Source organism: Stomoxys calcitrans, chromosome 2 (genome assembly GCF_963082655.1).
Source record: "Stomoxys calcitrans chromosome 2, idStoCalc2.1, whole genome shotgun sequence".
NCBI classification, from domain to species: Eukaryota; Metazoa; Arthropoda; class Insecta; order Diptera; family Muscidae; genus Stomoxys; species Stomoxys calcitrans.
The window spans coordinates 131,139,600-131,166,435 of record NC_081553.1 but is presented as its reverse complement, the minus strand read 5'-3'; the positions used below and the strand labels follow the sequence as shown (position 1 = coordinate 131,166,435).

General features: G+C 38.3%; 2 protein-coding genes across 2 annotated transcripts in view; one reads left to right on the top strand and one right to left on the bottom strand.

Moving 5' to 3' along the window:
• Nucleotides 1–26,353, top strand: part of LOC106093481 (neprilysin-2) — a 42,243-nt gene extending 15,890 nt beyond the window's left edge. The window contains exons 6-9 of the mRNA XM_059361625.1: nucleotides 14,927–15,755; nucleotides 15,947–15,995; nucleotides 25,627–25,825; nucleotides 25,884–26,353. Coding sequence (XP_059217608.1) covers nucleotides 14,927–15,755; nucleotides 15,947–15,995; nucleotides 25,627–25,825; nucleotides 25,884–26,228 — 1,422 coding nt within the window. The 3' untranslated portion in view covers nucleotides 26,229–26,353. The remainder of the gene's footprint in view (nucleotides 1–14,926; nucleotides 15,756–15,946; nucleotides 15,996–25,626; nucleotides 25,826–25,883) is intronic.
• On the bottom strand, nucleotides 270–12,265 carry LOC106093482 (clavesin-1-like). Its single transcript, XM_013260536.2, has 4 exons — nucleotides 11,912–12,265; nucleotides 11,741–11,848; nucleotides 3,300–3,444; nucleotides 270–768 (listed from the first exon to the last, which is right to left on the bottom strand). The coding sequence occupies exons 1-4, from the start codon at nucleotides 12,184–12,186 to the stop codon at nucleotides 400–402; spliced, it is 897 nt and encodes a 298-aa protein (XP_013115990.2). The 5' UTR covers nucleotides 12,187–12,265; the 3' UTR covers nucleotides 270–399.
• Nucleotides 26,354–26,836: the final 483 nt, after the last annotated feature.

The window sequence follows — 26,836 nt, the reverse complement described above, 5'->3', positions numbered from 1 at the left end:
CGGCCCGGCCGAACTTAGCACGCTTTTACTTGTTTAAGATTTCAAACAACCGTGTCGAATGTGATCTGAATCGGTCTATAAACTGATATTGCCTACATATAAACCGATTTTCGGATTTGACTTCTTGAGCCCCTAGAGGCCTCCATTGTAATCCACAAAAGCTTTTGTTATGATCCGAATCTGTCTATATGTTGTTATAGGCCCTTAGATACCGATATCCTGATATGAATTGTTGAGACCATAGAAGCCGACGTGGTGAGTACCTAATATATCGCCGGCCGAACTTAGCACGTTTTTATTTATTCTATATATCTATAATATTGAATACGAGTTTATAAGGTTTGTTGTTAATTTTTTTTAAGAGTTTACAATCTATGCTTTAATATACTTTATATCTCATTACTTTCGTAAATAGTTTACAATGTCAAAGGTTTTCTTAGAAGTGACGAGATCAGATTCATTTTTAGACGGACGAAGTTTCTCATCGACATGGCGACTCCTATTGAACTCTATAATATTCAGGCGGTATTTACGAACTTTTTTGTAATAGATTTCTGCCAATTCAGCGCAGGACCGTTCATCACCTCCATATTCCTGTGGTAACATGCAGGGAGGTATGTGCTGGTGTAGGCTTTCTAGACTTGAATGTACAACTACTTTATTTTTACTTTCTTTTTTGATCAGTGGCTTGAGTAGTTTCATTATCTTTCCCACAATGGAAGAGGGATTCACAAAATGCATTTCAAGTAACGGAACTGGAACTACTTCCTGTAAATGGAGAAAGTAAAACTTAAACTTATCAAATAGAATAGTTCAAAATGGCTATGGGTGTTTTAATTTTCTGACTTCTAGATGCCCAATGAGTATGGTCCATATAGCTGTGTCAAAAATTTGCCACTTAAAAAGTTATGCTGTGCTAACAAACATAATTTTGTAGACATCGCCGTGTATTAAAGGCCGTCATACAGTCAAACGCTCTACCACTACAGTACAAAGAACCGACCAAAACAAATTCAAGAAAATCTAAAGTGAGTTTGTGTGATACGTTTTATTTCTCCGTTCTCTCAAAACTTTTTCAAAGTTAAAAAATCCAACCTAGTTTCAGAGATATCTATTGGACCCTTCCCCTCATCCAAGTTTTCAAAAATGCGATATCTGGAAAATGAATGCATCCCATTAAAAAAATTTTATTTGGAACCTTATGGTACCCAAAAAAAAACACGGGTTAAAATAATCTGGGGGAGCTTCCCATCCACAAAATATTCCAAATTGACACCTAACACGATTAGGACAATATGGAATGTTTTATAAGAGTAGAGTGCGGATTTGCATTTGGGCCCAATTTTTCGGGAGCCGTTCCACCCCCAAATAACAAATGGACATTTTCACAAATTGAGTATCAAATGAAAGGTATTTGAAAGTAGAGTACAAATCAGATTAAAATTTGGTCCAAGGTGTCTGGGGGACTCATCACCCCCAAAACACTGTCAACAGGATATATTTACTGATTGGGACAATATGGGATGAAATGAAATGTGAAAGTGAAGTAAAATGCAAATGCAAAAATTTTGCCCATGAACATTCCACTAAGGAACAGGGGCAAACTTCTCACATATCAATGAGTGCAGTCCGATTCAAGTTTAAGCTCAATGATAAGGGGCCTTCTTTTTATAGCCGAGTGCGAACGGCGTGCCGCAGTGAGACACCCTTTTGGAGAGAAGTTTTACATGGCATAATACCTCACAAATGTTGCCAGCATTAGGAGGGGAAAACCACCGCTGAAAATTTTTTCTGATGGTCTCGCCAGACATGCTAACCTCTGTGCTGCGAAGAACATTATTAATATTTGGGACAAAGAGGCTGGCAAGAAACCATTTGCCCCAATTGACTTCTGACGACGGTAGAAAGCGTCAAATTTTATAGAAATTGTACCAATTCGGAAATTTGGAAATTTTTGCCGAAACACGGTTCTATATTTCAATAAAAAAAATCAGTAAGGAAGGGCAAAAGTCGGGTGCTGCCGACTGTATAATACTCTTCACCATCCCTATAAGTCCAATGTGGGACCTATATCCAATTCTGAACGAATTTGATGAACCTCGGCGAGCAAAAATGTTCAAACTGTAAAAACTACGGTTGACAAAAGACCACATTATGCCAAATTACCCAAAATCTGACGAACGTATATATGGGAGCTACAATATATCTAATTCTGGGCCGATTCCGAGCAAACCTCTCAGATAATGTGGTAGTCGTCAAGGAAAGCGTTGTACAAAATTTTGGCAAGATTGGTCAATAAATGCTCTTGCAGTGGCTCTTAAAGTGAAAATCGGGCGATATACATATATGACAGCTATATCTAAATCTGGGCCGATTTCTATGAAATTTACCAATAATATTGAGAGTCATAAGAAAATCCTTCCTGCAAAATTTCGAATCGTATTCAGAATCGGATAACAAATGATCACTTTTTTGCAATATTTCTCAAAATCAGACGAATATATTTATGAGAGCTATTTCTAAATCTAAACCGATTTCGAGCAAACTCCCCAGATACTGTGGCAGTCGTCGAGGAAAGCGTTTTGCAAAAACATGCCCGTACCGAATTTGAAGACGATCGGATGAAAACTGCGACCTGTACTTTGTACACAAATTAACATGGAAAGACGGACAGACAGACGGACGGACATAGCTAAATCGAATCAGAAAGTGATTCTGAGTCGATCGGTATACTTATCAATGGGTCTATTTCTCTTCCTGCGTTATAATACCCTGTACTACAGTAGTGGTGTAGGGTATAATTAACACTCATTCATAAATCGATCTCCTTATTCGTGAGTTTGGGTTCATAGATTATTCTCAAAAAAAAAAAAAAAAAAACAAAACAAAACAAACATAGGTCACCCCCATTTAAATATAGCATGATTACTCGGCTCCTTATACTTCAATTTAGTTGCATCATTCGGTATATCCATATTTAACATAGTTAAATATTCGTATCGTATTCTTTAGCCTATACTCCTGAAATTTTTGTCCGTTTGGCTAAAATTACGCCTGCATAAGACATTAGTGCCATTCAAATATATACACCTCGTTATAAACGCTCGCCTAGCCCCTTATCACACATATCGTGCTAGGCTGAAATTTGTTATGCAAATCAGTTTTAAGTCATTTTACAGGCCACCTTTAAGATAATCAGCATTTGAACTGAGTTGGGGTAAATTGTGTATGACTGTTAACAACTCGGTACTAAAATCTGTTATAATTGCTTCTCAATAAAAATACATTAGAAATTTTACCTGCGCATAACGGCAAATTTTCTTTACATGTGATATACCTATTCGGGTAAGATGACGAAATGAAAATCCGGCTAGGTCGATTACAATTATGATTCCTGGTACAAGACCAACTTCATGCAGCCAAATATCTTGGGCTGCAAAAAATCTGTAAAAAATACATAGAGTTAGGAAAACAACAAGTGACAAGTAAAAACTTACTAAGTTCGGCCGGTCCGAATCTTTTGTACCCGCCACCATGGGTTCGGGTAAAAATGAATACATATCTGGATTAATTTAAAGATTTTCACTCGGGTAATGATTGGCACTTCTATGGCTTCAAAAGTCGAATCGGGATACAGATTTTATTATCCACGTACCAATCGATATCAGGAGTTTTATATTTTTATGGACCTAGACTTCATATCGATCGAAACCTATTTATTGACCCTAATTTCAGCCCAATATTGTTGGTGCTCAAAATCGGATCGGTTTAGGTATTCGTTATATCTATTTCGTACCAAATCGGATAAAAATTGAAGCTTCTATGGGCTCAAAGAGTCAAATCAAGGTATACACTCGGCCAAATTTGTTATTCAAAACATCAAAAATGTTTGGTAAAACAGCAGTTTTTGTCTGCTAAAAATGGGAAAGTAGACCTTCCTGCTGTTTCAGCAAACATAGGGCAGCTGTGTTAGAAAACATTTCTTACTGCTATTTCAACTAACGCAATCTGCTGCTTTGAGTACAAAAATCTGCTGGAAAAATTTTGTATTATACTTTTTATGGTTGCTTGTTAGTTGTTTTGATTACTTTAGCCATTTTTAGAAATTTTGTTGGGAGAGATGATTTTAATTTGTGGAATATTACTGTAGAGAAGCTACCTGATCCATCCATTGGTACACATTTCGAAATGTGGCTGAGCTTGCTCGCATTTTTTGTTATTGCTCTACTAATGTTCACATGACTGACATTTGTCTTTTGTGTACATATTCAAAGAAAACAGAATATGGAAAGTATACTTTCAGTGGTCATTTTCAGCAAACAACAGTCGTCTCAGCAGTAGGCCTGCTACTCTGAAATTGCAGTACTATTGCTGTAATTGCAGAACTACTGCTACAATAGCAGCAAATTAACTACTAATATTCAGCAGACTTACTTTTACTTTAATTGGCTATGACAGAATATTTCTTCCACTAGCCGAACGTAGAATAGCGTTCCAAGCGCCTCGATCATCTGCGCTCATTCTAAAATCTCTGACACCAAGTTTCGAGATGTCTCCCACATCTTGATCTTTCCATCGGGCTTTTGGTCTTCCCGGTTTGCGTGTACCACCGTGTTTGCCTTCAAAAGACTTCTTTGCTGGAGCTTCTTCATCCATTCTGACAACATGACCGTTGTATTTTGATGCGTGTAACTATGCTATCATCGTCATACAGCTCATACAGCTCGTGGTTCATACGTCGCTTATATTCTCCGTTAACGCAAAGTGGTCCATATATTTTACGAAGAATCTTTCTCTCAAATACTCCAAGCACTGCCTCATCTGCTTTCACAGGTACCCATGCTTCAGAACCATATAACAGCACGGGTAGTATCAGTGTCTTGTAAAGTGTAGTCTTCGTCCGTCGAGAGGTGGCCTTGTTTCTAAACTGCTTACTTAGTCCAAAGTAGTATCTGTTTGCCAGTATTATTCTTCGCTTTATCTCAAAACTGGTGTCATTCGTTTCGGTTACGGCGATGCCGAGGTAGATAAAGTTACTGACTATCTCAAAGTTGTCGTTCCCAACTTTCTCCATGTTCTTTATCTGCTCGGTTGTACAAGGCATTTTGGGAGTGGAAACCATCCATTTCGTCTTATCTCCATTTACTGCCAGACCCATTTTCACTGACTCTACTTCTCTACTTCCGGTGACCGACCTATGATATCGATATCGTCGGCATAGGCGAATAGCATGTGCTCTCTTGTGATTAGTGTGCCATATCTATTCACTTCTGCGTTTCGTATAATCTTCTCCAGCAGGATATTAAAGAGATCACACGAGATGCTGTCTCCTTGTCTGAAACCTCGTTTGGTATTAAATGGTTCGGAGAGATTTTTTCCTATTCTTACTGAGGAACGCGTATCAACAAGTGTCATCCTGCAGAGTCTTATTTATTTTGCAGGGATACCAAACTCAGACATGACTTGAAATACCTTTGAACGTAAAGGAGTATCGAAGGCGGCTTTGTAGTCAACAAAGGGGTGGTGGGTGTTGATTTGTCCTTCTCGGGTCTTTTCCGGGATTTGGCGCAGTGTGAATATCTGGTCTAGGGTGGATTTACCTGGTCTAAAGTCGCATTAATAGGGCCCAATTATCTCATTGACTTTAGGTTTCAATCTTTCACACAGTACGCTCGAGAGTATCTAGTATGCGATGGGGAGGAGACTTATTCCTCTGTAGTTGGCACATTCCGTCTTGTCTCCTTTCTTGTGTACGGGACATAGTATGCTGAGGTTCCAATCATCGGGTATGCGTTCTACTAGCCAGATTGCGCAGATAAGCTGATGCATACGCCTTATCAGCGTGGCGCCTCCGGTCTTAAATAGTTCAGCGGGTAACCCGCCGGCTCCTGCTGCCTTGTTGTTCTTTAGTCGGGTTACTGCTACTTGGACCTCATTCTGACTAGGAGGTAAACATTCTATACCATCATCAGGGATTGGTTCTGCAGTATCCTCTTCGCCGCCAACATCAGACACTAGCAGTTGGGTAAAATGTTCTTTCCATATCCTCAGCATGTTGTCTGTGTCAGTTACCAGATTTCCTTCTTTGTCTCTGCAGGAGGATGTGCCTGCACCAAAGCCATCGGTTTGGTGTTTAATTCTTTGGTAGAATTTCCGGACTTCCTTCTGACTCCTGTACATCTCAATTCGCTTGCACTCACGTCTTTCCATTTCCTTTTTCTTTCTGCGGAATAGACGTTTCTCCTCTATCCTTTTCTCCCGATACCTTCATACTTCATCTGGCGCGTTGCTACTGATTGCAGGGTTGCTCTATATGCCGCATTCTTGGCTTCAGTAGCATCTCGACATTCTTGGTCGTACCATGGGTTTTTTGGAGGAGGCTTTCGGTACCCAAGTACGGATTTCGCGGCATTTTCCATGGAATGGGCAATAGTTTGCCAATGCGCCATTATATCATCGGAACAAGGAGAGCTTTCATCAAGCAGTTGGGTCAGTCGAGTGGAGTATGCCGCTGCCATTTGTTGTGTCTGCAGCTTTTCAATGCAGTGCAGTGTCAGATCGTACTTTCCTCGCCATGTTCAAACGGGTGCGAACCTTTGCTGCAACAAGGTAATGATCCGAATCTATATTCGCTCCACGAATCGATCGTACATCTAACACGCCTGGATGAATGCCTTCTATCTATCACAACGTGATCGATTTGGTTTCTCGTGTTTTGATTGCGTGACAGCCATGTGGCTTTGTGGATATTTTTATGTTGAAATCTGGTGCTACTAACTACCATGTTTTTTGCCGCGGCGAAATCTATGAGCCTCAACCCATTACTGGACATTATCTCGTGGAGGCTAAACTTTCCGACTGTTGAACCAAAAATGTCTTCCTTCCCTATTTTCGCATTGAAATCTCCCAGAACGATTTTAATATCATGGGCGGGGTAGCGGTCATATTCTCTCTCTAGGCGCTCGTAGAAAATATCCTTGGTCTGCTCGTCTTTGTCTTCCGTCGGGGCATGGGCACAAATAAGGCTGATGTTGAAGAATTTGGCTTGCTCGCGTATACTGCACCTTCTCTATAAAGAGTGCGGACATTCCAGGTGCAGATCCGCAAATCATGGTCCTTTTTTCATTTGCGTGGGTCGTTAACGTTGGGGGGTCCGTTTTTACTATTCCTTTGTTTTTCATAGTAGTTCTATGTTTTCCGGGGGCGGGTTACTGACCCAGCGCCCCAACCGCATGGGTTTGTTGGATTGCATGTATCCCTCGGTGTGGCGCGCCGCTTGCTCCGAGATCCGACGCTTGCCGCCAGCCGCCCCTAACCTGGGAACAGACGCTGATGTTGGCCATTGGTTGTTTGAAGGCGCCAATAACTCGCCTTGTCATCTCGAGTATCATTGGCACTCAGTATTTAATTAAGAGCCAGTGCCACCTGACTCCTCACTGAGACTCTCCTCTCGAAAATCGCTGACTGCCCGCGGCCGCATTTGCAGCTACTCCGTATAAAAACGGAGCTTTCCACCATCCGCAACCTGTGGACGCGCCCGGTAGCTTTCAGCTAAGCTTCCCGTGATAACAATGGGCACCACACAAGTCGGAGCTCAAAGTTCCAGCCTGTGTGGTGCTCATAGTCATCCCGTATTCAGCAGACAGTGTTTGCTATTTTCAGCAAACTTTTTTGTATGAGTTTAGGATTTTATATGGATTATATGTAGATGGACCTATCTGAGCTGAGTTTGGTGTGGGTATTACAGGGTATGATTATATTTCACATGCACAATTTCATCCCAATCGTAAACATAATAGGTCACGATGAACATAACTTTGAGGAATTTCGGTTATACAAGTTTACCTATGCTCCTTCTGGGAGCATATATACATTTTCTTCGATGTAATGTTGTCTACAGGCAACGACTCACCAAACAGGACCTCAGAATGAACAACTGGTAGCGAGCGTTGACGCCAAGCTTCAAACTCTAAGCACCTCGGTTATTAGTGCATTGGAGATTGAATAGGTCAACCGCGAACCTGCTGACAAGGCCCATGATGGGGAATTAATCGAATATGCGAATAGCGAAACTGCTGACAAGAGCTGTCAGAACTCTCTTACTCCGCAGCCTGTCATTTACTATTATTATAACAAACCTCTTTCTGGTGGCGTTAAGGATGCCTTCTGGATTGGCGAGGGGCAACGATTTTAGCATAAGTACTGGTACTTTTCCTCCAGAAAAGATTTGTACTTCTCACCAGGAAAATAATCTGGGTGTTTTTAGGGGATGAAGAAGTGCGGCCACTCCCTAGAAGCCAAGTACTTGGGCATTGCTCTTGACCAGATACTAAGCTGAAGAAGCATAGTCGAGGAAAAGGAGCTGAGTACCATTCTAGATTTCAGTCCTTTGTATACAGGTAGAAAGGTGTGTTGGAGCGAAGTTTGCTGTATGACTCAGGGCCTTATTCTGTTCTGTTGAAGGATGGAGAATCAGTGTGGTAGCACGCTATACGCATATTATATACCAGAGGTGTCCTCCCTGACGAGTTAGACGCCATTTTCCCAAAAAGGAGAAATCCCTAGTGTAATCCCGCCGCTTCCGGAAACTTATTTATTGAATAGGATCACCAAGTCAAGAGTAGGATAAATCTCTGATTAGCGTAGATCACGGTATCAGTGAACCATTTCCGGTGCGAGCTTCTTGGTAGGGTAGACGCCTTCTACGATAACCGCGCGAATGTGGGTTTCAGTCTGGCGAAGAACGAATATTATACAGAATGGACATCGCTTATCCTGAGGTTGACTTAGGACTGCTGATAAGACACCTGGCTGGTCATTGTAAAGTCAGGTCTTGCCTCAGAGAGAGGCTATGCCATCACAAGGTGAAGTTTGACGTGTTCGAGCACCTTTTGTGTCACTGCCCACCAATGCTAGAATACACATGGTATTGAGTGAACATATACTAATTTCTTCATCCATTTTGTACGAAATATTCGCCTAAGACCCCATAATGTACATACATTATTGATCGTCATGACATTTTAAGTCGATCTAGCCATGTGAATCCGTCGGTCTGACTGTCGAAAGCACGCTCATTTTCGAAATAGTAAAGCTAGGCGCTTAAAATTTTGCACAAATACTTCTTATTAGTGTAGGTCAGTTGGGATAGTAAATGGGCCATATCGGACCATGTTTTCATATAGCTGGTGTTGAAACATTAAATTGAAAATTTCAATCAAAGTGAATAAAAATTTAGAAGCTTGGGGATCCAGTTTTGATGTTTTTATACCCACCACCGACGGATGGGGGTATATTCATTTTGTCATTCCGTTTGCAACACATCGAAATATCCATTTCCGACCCTATAAAGTATATATTTTCTTGATCAGCGTAAAAATCTAAGACGATCTAGACATCTCCGTCCGTCTGTCTGTTGAAATCACGCTACAGTCTTCAAAAATATAGATATTGAGCTGAAACTTTGCACAGATTCTTTTTTTGTCCATAAGCAGGTTAAGTTCGAAGATGGGCTATATCGGACTATATCTTGATATAGCCCCCATATAGACCGATCCACCGATTTAGGGTCTAAGGCCAATAAAAGCCACATTTATTTTCCGATTTTGCTGAAATTTGGGACAGTGAGTTGTGTTAGGCCCTTCGACATCCTCCGTCAATTTGGCTCAGATCGGTCTAGATTTAGATATAGCTGCCGTATAGACTGATCCTCCGATTTAGGGTCTTAGACCCATAAAAGCCACATTTATTATCCGATTTTGCTGAAATTAGGGACAGTGAGTTGTCTTAGGCCCTTCAACATTCTCCGTCAATATGACTCAGATCGGTTTAGATTTGGATATAGCTGCGATATAGACCGATGCTCCGATTTAGGGTCATAGGCCCATAAAAGCTACATTTATTATCCGATTTTGCTGAAATTTGGGACAGTGCGTTGTCTTAGGCCCTCCGACGTCCTCCATCAATTTAGCTCAAAACGGTCCAGATTTGGATATAGCTCCCATATAGACCGATCCTCCAATTTAGGGTCTTAGGCCCATAAAAGCCACATTTATTATCCGATTTTGCTGAAATTTGGGACAGTTAGTTATCTTAGGCCCTTCAATATCCTCCGTTAATATGACTCAGATCGGTTTAGATTTGGATATAGCTGCCATATAGACCGATCCTCCGATTTAGGGTCATAGGCCCATAAAAGCTACATTTATTATCCGATTTTGCTGAAATTTGGGACAGTGCGTTGTATTAGGCCCTCCGACGTCCTCCATCAATTTGGCTCAGATCGGTCAAGATTTGGAAATAGCTGCCATATAGACCGATCCTCCGATTTGGGTTCTTAGGCCCATAAGAGGCGCATTTATTGTCCGATGTCACCGAAATTTGGGACAGTAAGTTAAGTTAAGCCCCTTGACATACTTCTGCATTATCGCACAGATCGGTCCAGATTTGCATATAGCTGCCATATAGACCGATCTCTCGGTTTTAGGTTTTGGGGCCATAAAAAGCGCATTTATTGTCCGATGTTGCCGAAATTTGGGACAAAGAGATAAGTTAAGCCCCTCCACATATTTCTGCTATGGGACATAAGGTATGAGTTTTGCACCGGATTTTGACGAAAGGTATATGTAAACCACCCGAGGTGGTGGGTATCCAACGTTCGGCCCGGCCGAACTTAACGCCTTTTTACTTGTTTACATAGCAATTTGTATTATATTTAAGTTGTAAAGGGTCTCAAAAAATGAAATTGGAAAATCGCTTTACATGGGAGTTTATGTACCCTTTTTTTAGTTTATGTGTAAACCAGTAGGGAAGGGCAAAACACTGCCGACTGTATAATACCCTACACCTACCCTTTAAGTATAATATGGGAGCTATATCGAATTTTGAACTAATTTTGATGGACCTCGGCGAGCAAATATGTTCAAACTGTAATAACCATGATTGACAAATGACAACATTATTGCAAATTATCCAAAATCTGACGAATATGGGGGCTATATCTAATTTTGAACCGATTTCGGGCAAACTTATCAGATAATTTGGTAGTCGCCGAGGAGAGCGTTGTGCAAAATGTTGACAAGATTGATCAAACAATGCGCTGGCAATGGCTCTTGGGGTGAAAATCTGGCGATATACATATATGACAGCTATTTCTAAATCTGAACCGATTTCTATGAAAATCACGAGTTATATCGAGCGTCATAAGAAAATCCTTCCTGCAAAATTTTGAGAGAATCGGTTAAAAAATGGCCACTTTCTTACAATATTTCTCAAAATCGGACGAACATTAATATGGGAGCTATAGCTAAATCTAAACCGATTTTCATTAAATTCACCTTTAATGTCGAGAGTCATTAGAAAATTGTTTCTGCCAAATTTCAAGAGAATCAGGTAACAAATGACCATTTTATAACATTATTTCTGCAAATCGGACGAACATATATATGGGAGCTATATCCAAATCTGAACCGATTTTTTCCAATTTCAATAGGCTTCATCTCTAGGCTGAAAAACCCGAAAATTTGAAGATGATCAGATGAAAATTGCAACCTGTAGTTTCCACACAAATTACATGGACAGACGGACAGGCAGACGGTCGGTATACTTATCAAAGGGTCTATCTCTCTCCCTTTTGGGTGTTACAAACTAATTCACTAAGTTATAATACCTGTACCACAGAAGTGGTGTAGGGTATAAAAATTGACGCAATGTCCCCCACAAATGGTGGGCCGAAACTTACAACTTTAAGGAATCCACGAAATCGTATTTTGCCGCATCAGTTTCGGTTAACTTGGTTATTGTAACTCTGTATCCCTTTGGCGTCGATTCATTCAATGGGAAGGAAGCCCTTAAAGAAATAAAAAAAAACAAGGAAAAATACTTTGGATCAATACACTTTGTGCCTACTTACATTGTGTTCTGGGCTTGAACTAATTTAGGTGATTCCAGATCCAAATTACCAAAAAAGTCTACAGCATGTGTACGAAATGTGTAGTGCTTATCGATCACATGTTTAGCGCGTTCCATTTCATGGTCACAGGCATAATAGAATAGAAGAGCCTCCTGTTCCAATAAGTCAGGCAAATGTGGTTGGGCTTTCAGCCATTGATGAAGTTTTTGAACTTCTTCTCGTTTAATGGTTGGGTGCTCGGCATATTGTTCTTCTAAATTAAACACAGGCCACATTTTTATGCTTCACGTCCCAGAACTATATTTATAAATGTATATCCTTTCTGAAATCATTGATTATGTGTCCGCCGTCTGCAATGACTATCTATTCATTGACAGAATTTGAAGCCACCTTTATTTACTTGAAGCCTATGCAAGCATGTGTCAAAAAAATAAATAAATATGGTAATTATTCAATTGATTGTTTTACATTGGAATATTAAACTACAAAAATCGCCTAAGTTCGGCTTGGACGAACCTTAGGCACATACCACTATGAATTCGGTTAAAAATATGCGCTATGCAATTCAGTATATTTTTGTATTATTTGGAAAAATAAAAGATTTGATGCCTCTAGGAACTCAAAAATTGAAATCAAGGAAGCTTTTTATCTGGGCTGTTTTGGTGTGATTGTTTCACTTTCCAGATTTATATAGTGGCTCAAGGGTTCAAATCGGTGGACGGGGAAAATTCGGGGTTATATCCAAATATGCATCGATTTGGCCTATTTGCAATCCTGAAGACAAAGTTTCTGTGACGGATGGCTACTTCTTTCACATTCAACAGTGATTTCGGCAGACGGACAGACTTGTATTGATCGACTGAGAATGTCGAAAAATTTTCAATATTTCGAAATGTTTCATACTGTATAACTATATAAGTATACAGCCGATCATATGGAGAAGGGTATAAAAGTTTTAATTTGAATCAGAGGAGACAATCTAAATAATAGGCATGGCCAGCTTTGTGGTAATTTTAACCATGGAATGGGCGATGGAATAGTTAAGTCATTCCGTTGCCTTGCGTCGTTTGCTTTTAAAAAATGTCCCTTATTAGTTGCTCGACTTGTGGACTATGACGTAATGTATATACATTAGAGTGTCCCAAAAAACATTTTTTTCCTTTTGATTCCAATAATCCAAAAATGACAAATTATGACCATCGTTTAACGATAATACGTGCCACTACTTCCAAAATTGGAAAAAGTGATTTTTTTGGATCCATTGGAGGATTTTGCATCATAGAATATAATTATTTAATTTGAGCACAAAGTAATATAACACCAATTACACTTGGAACCACTACTTTGGCAGTCAATAGTGTACCGATCGACTCAGAATTACTTCCTGGTTCACTGGCTACTTGGCTTAGACCATAGACTTGAGGTGGCCTCACAGGAAATAGTGTAAGGCGTCAAATTGCAGATATCTTGGGTATAAAAACATTGTGCAAACATTTTTTTGATGATTTTGATTCTTTGTATAAAAACCTAAACTTCTGATTTCATAATTAGTTATATATAGCCGCTATATAGACCAGATCTCCAGACTTAAAACTTTAGGCAATAAATTGGTAATTTTTCCTCCGATTTCGATGAAAATTGGCACAGTGAGTTCTAGTAGATCCCTTCCCATTTCTATGAAGTGCTGTTCAGATCGGACTATATTTAGATATAGCTGCCCTATAGACGACCGACCGATCTCCCGATATAGGGTATGTAGTCCATAAAAAATCCATTTCTTACCCGAATTCAATGAAAATTGGCACAGTGTGCTCCGGTAGACCCCTGTCAAATATGATCTAGATCGGACCATATTTGGATATAGCTGCCATATAGACCGATCTCCCGATATAGTGTAATGAGCCAATAAAAATAGCATTTTTCATCCTATTTCGATGAAATTTAGCACATCGAGTTTTGGCACCCCTCTATAACGTTTTGTTGAATATCGTCTAGATCGGACGATATTTGGATATAGCTGCCATATAGACCGATCTTCCGATATAGGGTATTGAGCCCATAAAAGAGCATTTTTCATCCTATTTTGATCAAATTTGAAACAGTGCGTTTTGATAGACCTTTACACCTTTTTGTCGAACGTCGTCCAGATCGGACCATATTTGGATATAGCTGCCATATAGATCGATCTCCCGATAAAGAGTATTGGGCACATAACAGGAAATCGGTCTATATAGCAGCTACATATAACTAAAATCCGATTTTATGAAATCAGAAGTGGATTGCTGTCTGACAAATAACGCATATTTTGCTAATTGACGAAGCCATTCAGCTAGAAATGTGCTCTATCGCTGAAAATGATTTTTCGGTGAAAACAATTAGGCCGCTGACTCGGAATTTCGGCTCCGTTTGCTGTTCTTAACGGTCTACTTTTGTAGCGTCGCTGTTGTAAAAACCTTTGCAACAATTTGAGCCTATGAACGGCCACCCAAAGTAATCTTCCATCTTAAATGATACTATGGGCAGCGGTGGCCGCCGATGGCGCTCTCCAATCGCTTATATTGAACCTAGCGTCACAAATAATTACGATTTATTATCGGGAAAACTTTTTGGTAGCTGATTTGGAACCGTGGGTGGGCACGCTAATATTTTGGTGGTATATTTTTTGTTCAAACTTAAAATGGTGGCTGTTCAATTCCTCCAATTGTGGAACTGTGGAATAATAAAAGGGTCGGTAGGATAACGAAACCCCTAAAGGGGGTCCGAATCGTGAAAGACGGGGCTTTTACAGAGAGGAAGCAAAAAGAAGGTCACTAGGGCCACATAGCATTACGGGTGCCTTTTGCAGAATAGATTCGGCAGTCGACAGTATCTTTTCAATCTAACCTAACTTGAATTAACATTCTTTAATAAACATATCGACAAAACATGTTTCCTTTATGTGTGTATATTGTGTTGTTTGTGTAACGCTTGCTTTTTTTGTAAAATTTATATGCATATGATGTTTCATTTTTTCAGCTAAAAAGTATCGCCGAAAATTCAACCGAAAGCGCAAAAAATCCTATCGACGATTTGGTTTATAAATCGGTTCAAGATTTCCAGAACCTGACAGACAAACTCTTGTCAACCAAATCATTGCTCAACTGGGAGGAGTATCTGCAGCTGATGTTCGACGGTGGTTCCAACAGCACTAAATTTAATTCTGATACCATGGAAGTAATCACTAGCAACTCGGACATTTTGTATCTGCAAACCATTCTCGAATATCTGCAGGATTTGCCAAGCTCACATCTCGAGTTCTATCTGTGGCTGAGTGCGGTGGAAGAACTAATCCTACATACCACCAGTGAAATGCGTCTGCTACATGCCGAGTATATGCGGCTGGTTATTGGCACTGAAGGCAGTTCGCCGCGCTCCATCTACTGTGCCCATGGCATCAATAGTCTCATGGGCATGGCCCTTAGTTATGCATTGGCAGATGACGACTTCACGCGTCACAAATTGCCGAACGTACGTCGTATGCTGGACGACATACGGAGGTCGTTCAACAATTTGGTACGTTCTACCTCGTGGATGGATGAGCCAACGAAGCACGAGACTTTGCAAAAGTCTGCGGAAATGAAAAGTTTCATTGGCTATCCCGAATGGATTACCAACGGCTCGGCTTTGGACGAACACTATGAGGGTGTCCATGTCAATGCCTCAACCCATCTCGAGAATATGATTGGTGTGCTCCGTTGGCAAATGCAGGATAAACTTAATAATTTCCATGTTCCAGATGGCTTTGGATGGGCCACATCACCTACGAATGTCAATGCATTTCATACATTCCAAGCAAATGCAATAAGTGAGTATTCCACATTCACAGCCAGGCAGTTGTTCTGTCTGTGAGCTGTCAGATGTGTGTTTGCATGATATTGTAATCAATGGCTGGACACCCAAAAACGGGATCAATTAAGTGGTTTACGTTTATATTTATGTCTTTTTTGTTTAATATTAATTGAATATATTCCTTTATTAATATCTCCATATTTGCAGCTATACCAATTGCAATACTGCATTATCCCTTCTATGACTTGGGCTTGGAGTGAGTAATAAAACATTTCGTGGACCACCAATATATGCACCAATTCAATACCAACACACAAAAAAATAATTCATTAGCAATGAACGAAATTTTCGACAAGTAAACTTCTTTTATAAGAAACCTTAGAGTTTTATTTACGGCTAAAGTGCAAAACCTTTCATGATAAATTCATGCACGAATTTGTGACGAATACAAAAAATGTCTGCTCAAGCGTTCAATGTCTAGGAAATTTATCAACAGTTAAGAGAATACTGTATCCCGAATTTCGTGAAGATTGTTTAAAGAACTACCACATTTTTCCAAAGCGGGCAAAAATATATAACAGAGCTATATCTTAATCTCAAACGATATTTTACAGTTTCGATAGGCTTCGTCTCTAGGTCAACAAATATTGTTATCTGAACTTTATACATATATTAAAATGGACCGACAGACGCAATTGGAATCTCTCTCTAAACAAATGAACTAAGATATAAAAACCTATGCCAATTAAGAATGCAAACCAAAAGTGAGACATTTGAGCTTACGCCTCTGCACTCTAACTCCCTCATTCCCTTTGCCAAATGGTAGAGACATAAGAGATGAACAAAGTAAACAATTCTTCATTTCGTATGACAAAACATCTTTTGTTGTAAACAAAACATTTTTGACTTCAATTTGTTTTTGGAATTTTCGTGTTATAGAGCAATCATCTCAGATGGGTAAGCACAGAGTCGCCTCAAGCCATTTGCTATATTTTATCTTCCCTGAAAAAAAAGTGGGTTGCATATTATGTGGCTATCGCTGCTTGGGAATAGTTTCTCGGCTCTCTCAGAGACCTACTTCATGAATATCTACGTACGACGGCCTACGGTCGATCGAAAGTGGAAGGTCTAAGGCAGAAATTGTTCTTTTCAGCAGAAGATAGAAGGTACCTACGGTGCCACCTATCTCCTTGTAAATGAGATAATGTTTTATTTACTTAAAGGGCAAAATTCGTGGGTGTAAATTCGATGTAGAAGACATCTTCATTTACGTGTTCATGCACTCAGAGAAATTTGTAAGTAAAAAGAGCAAGAAAGTTTGCTGAGACAGCAAAAAGTCCGCTGAAATTGGGATACCAGTAATTTTTGCCTTAAAAAAGGAAACATTTTCTGCTATGTTTAGTTGGTAAAATGTAAAAGATAATTTGAAAATGTTAATAGGATGGGGGGTATACTAATTTCGTCATTCTGTTTATAACTTCTAGAAATATTCGTCTAAGACCCTATAAAGTGTATATATTCTTGATCGTCATGCAATTTTAAGTCGAACTAGCCATGTCCGTACGTCTGTCTGTCGAAAGCACGCTAACTTTCGAAGGAGTAAAGCTAGCCGCTTGAAATTTTGCAAAAATACTTCTTATCAGTGTAGTTCGGTTGGGATTGTAAATGGGCTATATCGGTCCACGTTTTTAAATAGCTGCCATATAAACCGATTTGGGATATTGCCTTCTTGAGCCGCTAGAGGGCACAATTCTTATCCGATTTGGCTGAAATTTTGCATGAGGTGTTTTATTGTGACTTTCAACAACTGGGCCAAGTATGGTTGGGCTATATCGGTCCATAACCTGATATAGCTGTCATATAAACCTATCTGGGGTCTAGATTTCTTGAACCGCTAGCGGACACAATTCTTATCCGATTTGGTTAAAATTTTGCATGAGGTGTTGTATTATGATTTCCAACAACTGTGCTAAGAATAGTTCAAATCGGTTCATAACCTGATATAGCTGCCATTTAAACCGATCTGGGGTCTTGACTTCTTGAGGCTCTATAGGGAGAAATTCTTATCCGATTTGTTGTTATAACTTCCAACAACTGTATTACGAATGGTTCAAATCGTTCCATAACCTGATATAGCTGCCATATAAACCAATCTGGGGTCTTGAATTCTTGAGCCACTAGAAGGCGCAATTATTATCCGATACAGATGAAATTTTGCATGAGGTGTTTTGTTACAACTTTCTTTACAACAACTGTGCTAAGGATAGTTCAAATTGGTCCATAAGCTGATCCTCTGGCGAACAAATTTGGGCATAGAAGGCAAAATCGAATAATCCACTCATTTGCAATTCCCAGTGAATTACATCAATAAGAGAGTTCCGGTAGCTGAATTGGTAGTGAGCTTAGATACACCAATGCAGAGGTTATGGGTTGGATTACCACCATAGGTTATGGTTTATGGTCACAGTGCTATCACAATGAACAAAAATTGATTATATGATATAAGACTGCCACTACTACAATATCGATGGATATGTTAGGACGAATACGAACATAAATTAATATATAAAATATACCAAACCGATATATGGGGGAGTTATACACGGAAAACGACAATTTGTGATTTACGAATCGCAAAAAGAAAAGCTGATTCTATATCAACTACCACTCCGAGAAAAGTATTTAAAAAATGTTCATTAAAAAAAAATTAAATTTAAAAAATTGTTTACAATAAATCAAGTAAAAGCGTGCTAAGTTGGGCCGTACCGAATCTTGGGAGCCCACCACCATGGATTCTGTTAAAAATTTATACAAAATAAATTAAGTTGAAGCGCATAATTTTTTTCTACATACCAAACTTATTTCAAACTAGAAAAATTAAAGCTTCCAGGAACCGAACAAGGATGATCGAGAGACCGGTTAACATGAGATCTATATAATTTGGACAGTATTTGGCACAGTTGTTGGAAGTCGTAACCGCAAGTCGGACAAAAATTGCGGTTTCCAGGGGCCCAAGAAGTCAAATTTGAAGATCGGTTTATATGGGAGCTATATCAGGTTCTAGACCGATTTGAACTGTACTTAGCGCACTTGTTGAAAGTCATAACGGAACGCCACGTGCAAAATTTCAGCCAAATCGGACAACAACTGCGTCTTGTAAAGGCTCAAGAAGTCAAATCGGGAGATCGGTTTATATGGGAGCTATATCTAAACCATGGCTTATTTGGAATCCTCAACGATCTACGTAAACTGCTTTCGTGATTTCAACAAACGGACTGACGGACATGGCTAAATCCACTCAGAACGTCGAGACGATCAAGAATATATACATTTTAGGGTCCCAGATGAATTTTTCGAGGAGTTACAAACGGAATGATTAGATGAGTATACCAACATTATTTGTTGGTGGGTATAAAAAAATTAATGTTGTTATTTTATAGTAGACTGCTATATGGAACTATGCTGTTTCTAAGTTCAAGGTCGAGGTCTTTTTGTTTTTATTTCAAGAATTTATTGATATTTCGTATTTGAAAATCGTGTTTTGCGTTTCATTTAAATATATCATATTCTGAAAATACATTCCATTGAAATATTAATAAGTAAAATAAATACAACAAGTAAAAGCGTGCTAAGGTCGGCAGGGCCGAATCTTTTATACCCTCCGCCAGATCAATTCATATGGGAGCTATATCAGTATATATAAACCGAGTTCGTCCATACATGACAAAGTTATTGGAAGTCAAAACAAAACAATTCACGCAAAGCACTTCAGACAAATCGGTTAAGAATTGTGCTCTCTAGAAGCTCAAGAAGTATAATCGGGTTTATATGGGAGCTATATCAAAACGTGAACCGATATGACACTTACCGTTCTATACTAGTAGGAAGTATTTGTGCAAAACTTCACATGCCTTGCTTTACTCCTTCGTGCTTTCGACAGACAGACAGACTGACGGACGTGGCTAAATCGACTCAAAATGTCAAGGCGACCAAGAATATACATACTTTGTTGGGTCTCAGATCAATATTTCGATGTGTTTCAAGCGGAATGCCGAAATTAAAATACCCCCATCCTATGGTGGAGGATGTAAAAACAAAAATATCTCGAGCATGAATTGAAAAAACAAAAACAAGTAAAAGCGTGCTAAGTTCGGCCTGCCCGAATCTTATATACCCTCCACCATGGATCGCATTTGTCGAGTTCTTTTCCCGGCATCTCTTCTTAGGCAAAACAGGATATAAGAAAAGATTTGCTCTGCTATTAGAGCGATATCAAGATATGGTCCGGTTTGGACCACAATTAAATTATATGTTGGAAACCTGTGTAAAATGTCAGCCAATTCGAATAAGAATTGCGCTCTTTGTGAGCTCAAAAAGCAAAATAGAGAGATCGATTTATATGGGAGCTGTATCGGGCTATGGACCGATTGAGACCATAATAAATACGTATGTTGATGGTCATGAAAGAATCCGTCGTACAAAATTTCAGCCAAATCGTATAATAATTGCGACCTCTAGAGGTTCAAGAAGTCAAGATCCCAGATGGGTTTATATGGCAGCCATATCAGGTTATGAACCGACATGTATTTTATTTGACATAGTGGTTGAAAGTAACAATAAAAACCGTCTTGCGAAATTTCAGCCAAATCGGGTAGGAATTGCGCCCGCTAGAAGCTGAAGAAGTCAAGTCCCCAGATCTGTTTATATGACAGCTATATCAGGTTATGAACCGATTTGAACCATACTTTGCACAGTTGTTGGATATCATAATAAAATACTACGTGTCAAAATTTATTCAAATCGGATAGGAATTGCGCCCTCTAGAGGCTCAAGAAGTCAAGACCCAAGATCGGTTTATATGAAAGCTATATAAGGTTATGCACCGATTTGAACCATACTTGGCAAGTTGTTGGATATCGTAACAAAACACGTCGTTCAAAATTTCATTCCAATCGGATAAGAATTGCGCACTCTAGACGCTCAAGAAGTCAAGACCCCAGATCGGTTTATATGGCAACTATATCAGGTTACGGACCGATTTGAACCATACTTGGCACAGTTGTTGGACATAATAACGATTTGAATTTCATTCAAATCGGATAAGAATTGCGCACTCTAGGGGCTCAAGAAGTCAAGACCCAAGATCGGTTTATATGGCAACTATATCAGGTTACGGACCGATTTGAACCATACTTGACACAGTTGTTGGACATAATAACGAAACACGTCGTGCAAAATTTCATTCAAATCGGATAAGAATTGCGCACTCTAGGGGCTCAAGAAGTCAAGACCCAAGATCGGTTTATATGGCAGCTATATCAGGTTATGAACCGATTTGAACCATACTTGGCACAGTTGTTGGATATCATAATGCAAAATTTCATCCCAATCGGATAAGAATTGCGCACTCTAGAGGCTCAAGAAGTCAAGACCCAAGATCGGTTTATATGGCAGCTATATCAAAACATGGACCGATATGGCCCATTTACAATACCAACTGACCTACACTAATAAGAAGTATTTGTGCAAAATTTCAAGCGGCTAGCTTTACTGCTTCGGAAGTTAGCGTGCTTTCGACAGACAGACGGACGGACGGACATGGCTAGATCGACATAAAATTTCAAGACGATCAAGAATATATATACTTTATGGGGTCTCAGACGAATATTTCGAGTAGTTACAATCAGAATGACGAAATTAGTATACCCCCCATCTTATGGTTGAGGGTATAAAAAACATATAATAAAAAAAAAAACAGTAACATTTCATGGATAATTTTCTTGGAATTAATTAAAGTTTAGTTATAGAAAACAAATTCATCTTAATTAAATCTTTTTTTAAATTTTTGTTTTAAGAAACAGTTTCATTAGAATTTTGTGTTAAGAAAAAGTTCTGTAAAAATTTTGTCGTGAAGATCCCACTAAAATTTTGTCCTTAGAGAAAATTGCGTTGAGATTTTGTCTTTAGAAAAATTTAAGAAAAATATCATTAAAATGTTGTCTCTAAAAATTTCTTCAAATATCCTTTTAATTCTGTGTTCAGAAAATTTTGTATTAAAATTTTGTTTTTAAAAAGGATTTCATTTAAAATTTCTCTAAAAAAATTGCATTAAAATTTTGTTTGAAAACGGTTTATTACAATTTTGTTTATGGAAAAAATCAGCGAAATGTTGCATTTGGAAAAAATATCATTCTATGTTCTGGAAAATTTTTCATTAAAATTTTATACTTTAATGGGAGGTCACAACATAGAATCTCTATGGATTTTAAAACGCTCCCCCATAGGATAGGGATATTCTTATTTCGTCATAAAATAAAATTCGGTTTCAATCACGAAATTAATTGATCGTATTAATATTTTAATTGAAACTGCTTCAACCACAAAACTGATAATATCAATCACGGTTTTTGAAAAAGGTCGTTGATAAAATTTTAAAATAAAAAATGCATATTCAATACAAGAAATTATTGAAAATTTTTGAAATATCCAATAATTTTTTAATTGATCCAATTAAAAAAATTATAAAAATTTTTAATTAATTTTTTAATTGATCGAAATAAAAAAATGGTTAAAATTTCCGAAATATCAATAAATTTGTTAATTGGACCAATAAAAAGTTTATTGAAATTTTTAACTAAAAATTTTTGCGAATAGTGCGTTATTTAGGCCACACCTCTATTTCGATGAAACATGGTTCACATATGTAACGCTCTTGGAAAATTAATTTGAGGTTAATGTTAGGACCATTAGGTCCTTAGAAACAAAACTCACCCGCGGGTTTACCAGAAATGCAACTGAAAATATTGCTTCGCGATCTGGGTCAACTGTTCTACATCAATAAAAAGCATTTGTTTGAAATTTCGAGCAGCTAGCATTACATAGCAAAAAACTAACGGAATTTTGCCAGACAGGCTGATAAAGATGGGTTTAAAATATCATGGTGTTCATAAATATAGATATGTACTTTATTGTGTCTTATACCAATGCTCGAGTACCCAATTTCTAGAAAAATGGAATACCCAAACATTCAAAAGATGTTTCTATGAGACCAAATACAATAATTCGGAGTCGCAAATTCCTTCCCAAAAAATTTTCTCCGAACTTCATATCAAATTGCAAAGTTCAATTGACAAAATTGGTTCCTATTTTCAAAAGTGTCCTTAATTTAACCTCTGCAGCCCTCATTTACCAAACTCTTAAAATTTGCTAGCTTTTTGCAAGCACTATTTTAGGGTAATTCGTTGGGTAAGGTTGAATAGTTTGCCCACCATAGATGGGTTCACTCAGATACCAATTTGTCCATTGTGATACACCAACAAGTAAAATGGCGTCAAGTTCGGCAGGGCCGAACTTTGGATACCCACCAGCCCGGGTATATATGTAAACTACCTTTCGTCATAATCCGGTGAAAAATCCATAATATATGTCCCATAGCAGCTATATCGAAATATGGTCCGATTTGGACCAAATTCGGTACGGATGTTGAGTGGTCTAATAAATACAAGCTATTGTTCAATTTTGTAGAACAAAATATTGGTCTTTTTGGTAGCTATATCCAAATAAAAACCGATCTGAACCTTAAACGACAGGGATTCAAAAAGCCTAACATAAGTCACTTTGTCAAATTTAAGCTAAATCGAGCAGTAAATTCGGCTTTTATTAGCCCAAAACTTTAAATCGAAAGATCAGTGGGAGATCTATATGGAAACTATATCGAAATCTGGAACGATCGGGTCCAAATTAAGGGAGGATGTCGAAGGGTCTAACATATCTCACTGTTCTAAATATCGGCGACATCGGACAATTAATGCGCCTTTTATGGGCCCTAAACATTATATAGAGAGATCGGTATATACGGCAGCTATATCCAAATCTGGACCGATGTGATCCAATTGAAGAGAGATATTGAGGGGTCTAACACAACTCACTGTCCAAATATTGGCAAAATCGGACAATAAATTCACCTTAAACCAAGAGATTGGTCTATAAGGCAGCTATATCGAAATCTGAACCGATCGGGGTCAAATTGAATGAGGATGTCGAAAGACCTAACACAACTCAATGTATCAAATTTTAGCAAAATCGGATAATTAATGGGGCGTTTATGGGCCTAAGACCCTAAATCGGCGGATCGGTGTATATGGGGGCTATATTAAGATATAGTCCGATATACCCCATCTTCGAACTTAACTTGCATGTGGACAAAAAAGAGTCTCACCTCGGAGGGATGGGGGTATATTCATTTTGTCAATCCGTTTGCAACACATCGAAATATCTGTTTCCGACTCTATAAAGTAAATATATCTATTCTTTATCAGCGTAAAAATCTAAGCCCATATAGCCATGTCTGTCCGTCTGTCAATTGAAATCACGCTACAACTTTAAAAATAGAGATATTGAGCTTAAACTTTGCACAGATTCTTGTCTTGCTCATAAGCAGGTTAAGTTCGAAGATGTCATATCGGATTATATCTTGATATAGCCCCCATATAGAACGATCCGCCGATTTAGGGTCTTAGGCCCATAAAAGCCACATTAATTATCCGATTTTGCTGCCATATAGACCGATCTCTAGATTTAAGGTTTTGGGCCCATGAAAGGCGCATTTATTGTTCGATTTCGCTGAAATTTGGGACAGTGAGTTGCGTTCGGCACTTCGACAACTTTCTGAATTTCCCTGATCGGTTCAGATTGGGATATAGCTGTCATATAGACCGATCTCTCGATTTTGGGCCATAAAAGACGCATTCATTGTCCGATTTCGCCGAATATTGGGACAGTGAGTTGCGTTGGGCCCTTCGACATCTTTCTGTAATTTGGCACAGATCGGTCCAGATTTGGATATAACTGCCATATAGACCGGTCTCTCGGTATAATGTTTTGGGCCCATAAAACGGCTCATTTATTGTCCGATTACGCCAAAATTTCGGACAGTGAGTTGCGTTCGGCTCTTTGACAACTTTCTCCATATTGGCCCAGATCGGTTCAGATTTGGATATAGCTGCCATATCGACCGATCTCTCGATTTTGGGCCATAAAAGGCGCATTCATTGTCCAATTTCGCCGAAATTTCGGACAGTGAGTGGCGTTCAGCTCTTCGACATCTTTCTGCAATTTGGCACAGATCGGTTCAGATTTGGATATAGCTGCCATATAGTCCTATCTCTCGATTTAAAGTCTTGGCCCTATAAAAGGTTCATTTATAATCCGATTTCTCTCAAATTTTACACAGTGACATATGTTGGGTTTTTCGACATCCGTGTCGTATATGGTTCAAATCGATCTATATTTGGATATGGCTACCAAAAACACCAATATTTTGCTGTACAAGATTGAACATTGTGACTACAAAATTGAACAATGTGACAAAATTAAACAATATGACCAGTCAATATCCCTATCGAATTTGGCCAAAATTGGACCATATTTCGATAAAGCTGCTATGTGGGTATAAATTATACATTTTTCACCGGATTATGACGAATGGTGGTTTACATATATACCCGTGGCGGGTATCCAAAGTTCGGCATGGTCTAACTTAACGCCTTTTTAACAATAGTTTTATTATATTTTATTATATTTTGAACAATTTTGCTTGAAATTTGATACGGATTGCTTTATAATCTCTTTGAAAACCTCCAGCGAAGTCCATCAAATTCGGTTCAGAATTAAATAAAGCTCCCAATTTATACTTATAAGGTAGGTGTAGGGTACTGTATAGACAGAACCACCCGACTTTTGCCTTGTCCTACTTGTTCTTGTTTATTGTAGTTTTTAGTTATTCAGCACTAACACTTTTTCTTATATTTTACCTTTTGTACGAGTTCCTACTAATTTATTAAATAAATGTAAAATATTTATATATGTGTATTTAACTGAAAATTTAGAGCTCTAAATTATGGTTCGATTGGCACAATTTTGGGTCATGAATTGACCCATGGCTTCGATGATAGCGGACGTATGTTTGACAAGAATGGCAACATGGTGCAGTGGTGGTCGAATGAGACCATCAATGAATATGTTAATCGTACCGAATGCTTTATTGAGCAGTATAAAAATTTCTATCTTGAAGATATTGATGAATATGTGAGCGATTTGCAATAAGTGATTGAATTGTTTCTAAAGAATGTCTATGTATTTGCAGATCGACGGTGAACTAACTTTGGGAGAAAATATTGCCGATAATGGTGGGATGCGTGAGGCTTTTTATGCCTATCGTCTATTCGTCAAAGAGAATGGCAAAGAGAAAATGCGTTTACCCGGTCTGGAGCACTATAGTCACGAGCAATTATTCTTCATCTCATTTGGTAATCTGTGGTGTGAAGCATTTACCCCGGCAGCCTCACGTTATGCAGTAGAGGATTCACATTGTCCAGGAAGATTTCGCCTAAAAGGTGTTTTATCTAATTCAGAGGAATTTGCGGACACGTTTAAATGTCCCCGGGGGTCGGGAATGAATCCAAGAGCAAAGAAATGTCGTATTTGGTAAACTTGTTGCATGTAAATGATGGGACAATGTTTCTGGATTCCACATCTTATTATGAATTTATGAATCAAGTTCTCGGTTTAAGGCTTTATTATGCAGTAACTGTGACAAACAATAGTTATATAATATATGCGGTTCTTAGCAAAATTAATATATATATATATTTTTTTTTTTTTTTGAAAATAGTATATATTAGCCCATACTTTGTTTTTGAAAGTCAATATCTGGAAGCGGATTCTGGTTGAACCCAGATTATTGTAGGTAGAAACCAATTCCATATTGTTGGGTGATGCTTTGCTGCAGTTTATGAGAAAACATGTCTCCTTGGTTGTGTAAATTGAATTATATTCGTAAAAAATCTAATTGCATAAATGTATATTGTTTTTCATTTAGATGTTTTATTTATGAAAATAATTAAAATTAATTATACATACATATATATGAAAATGTAAATAAAACAGAAAAGTGATGTTATACTAAGCACTACAAGTATTAAACATTTTTACATCATAAATCGAGTTGTAATATATTCATTACAACACATTCTTGGTAATTAAAGAGCTCAAAAGTATAATTTTTTTCATATTGTATTTTATAAAAACTTAAACATT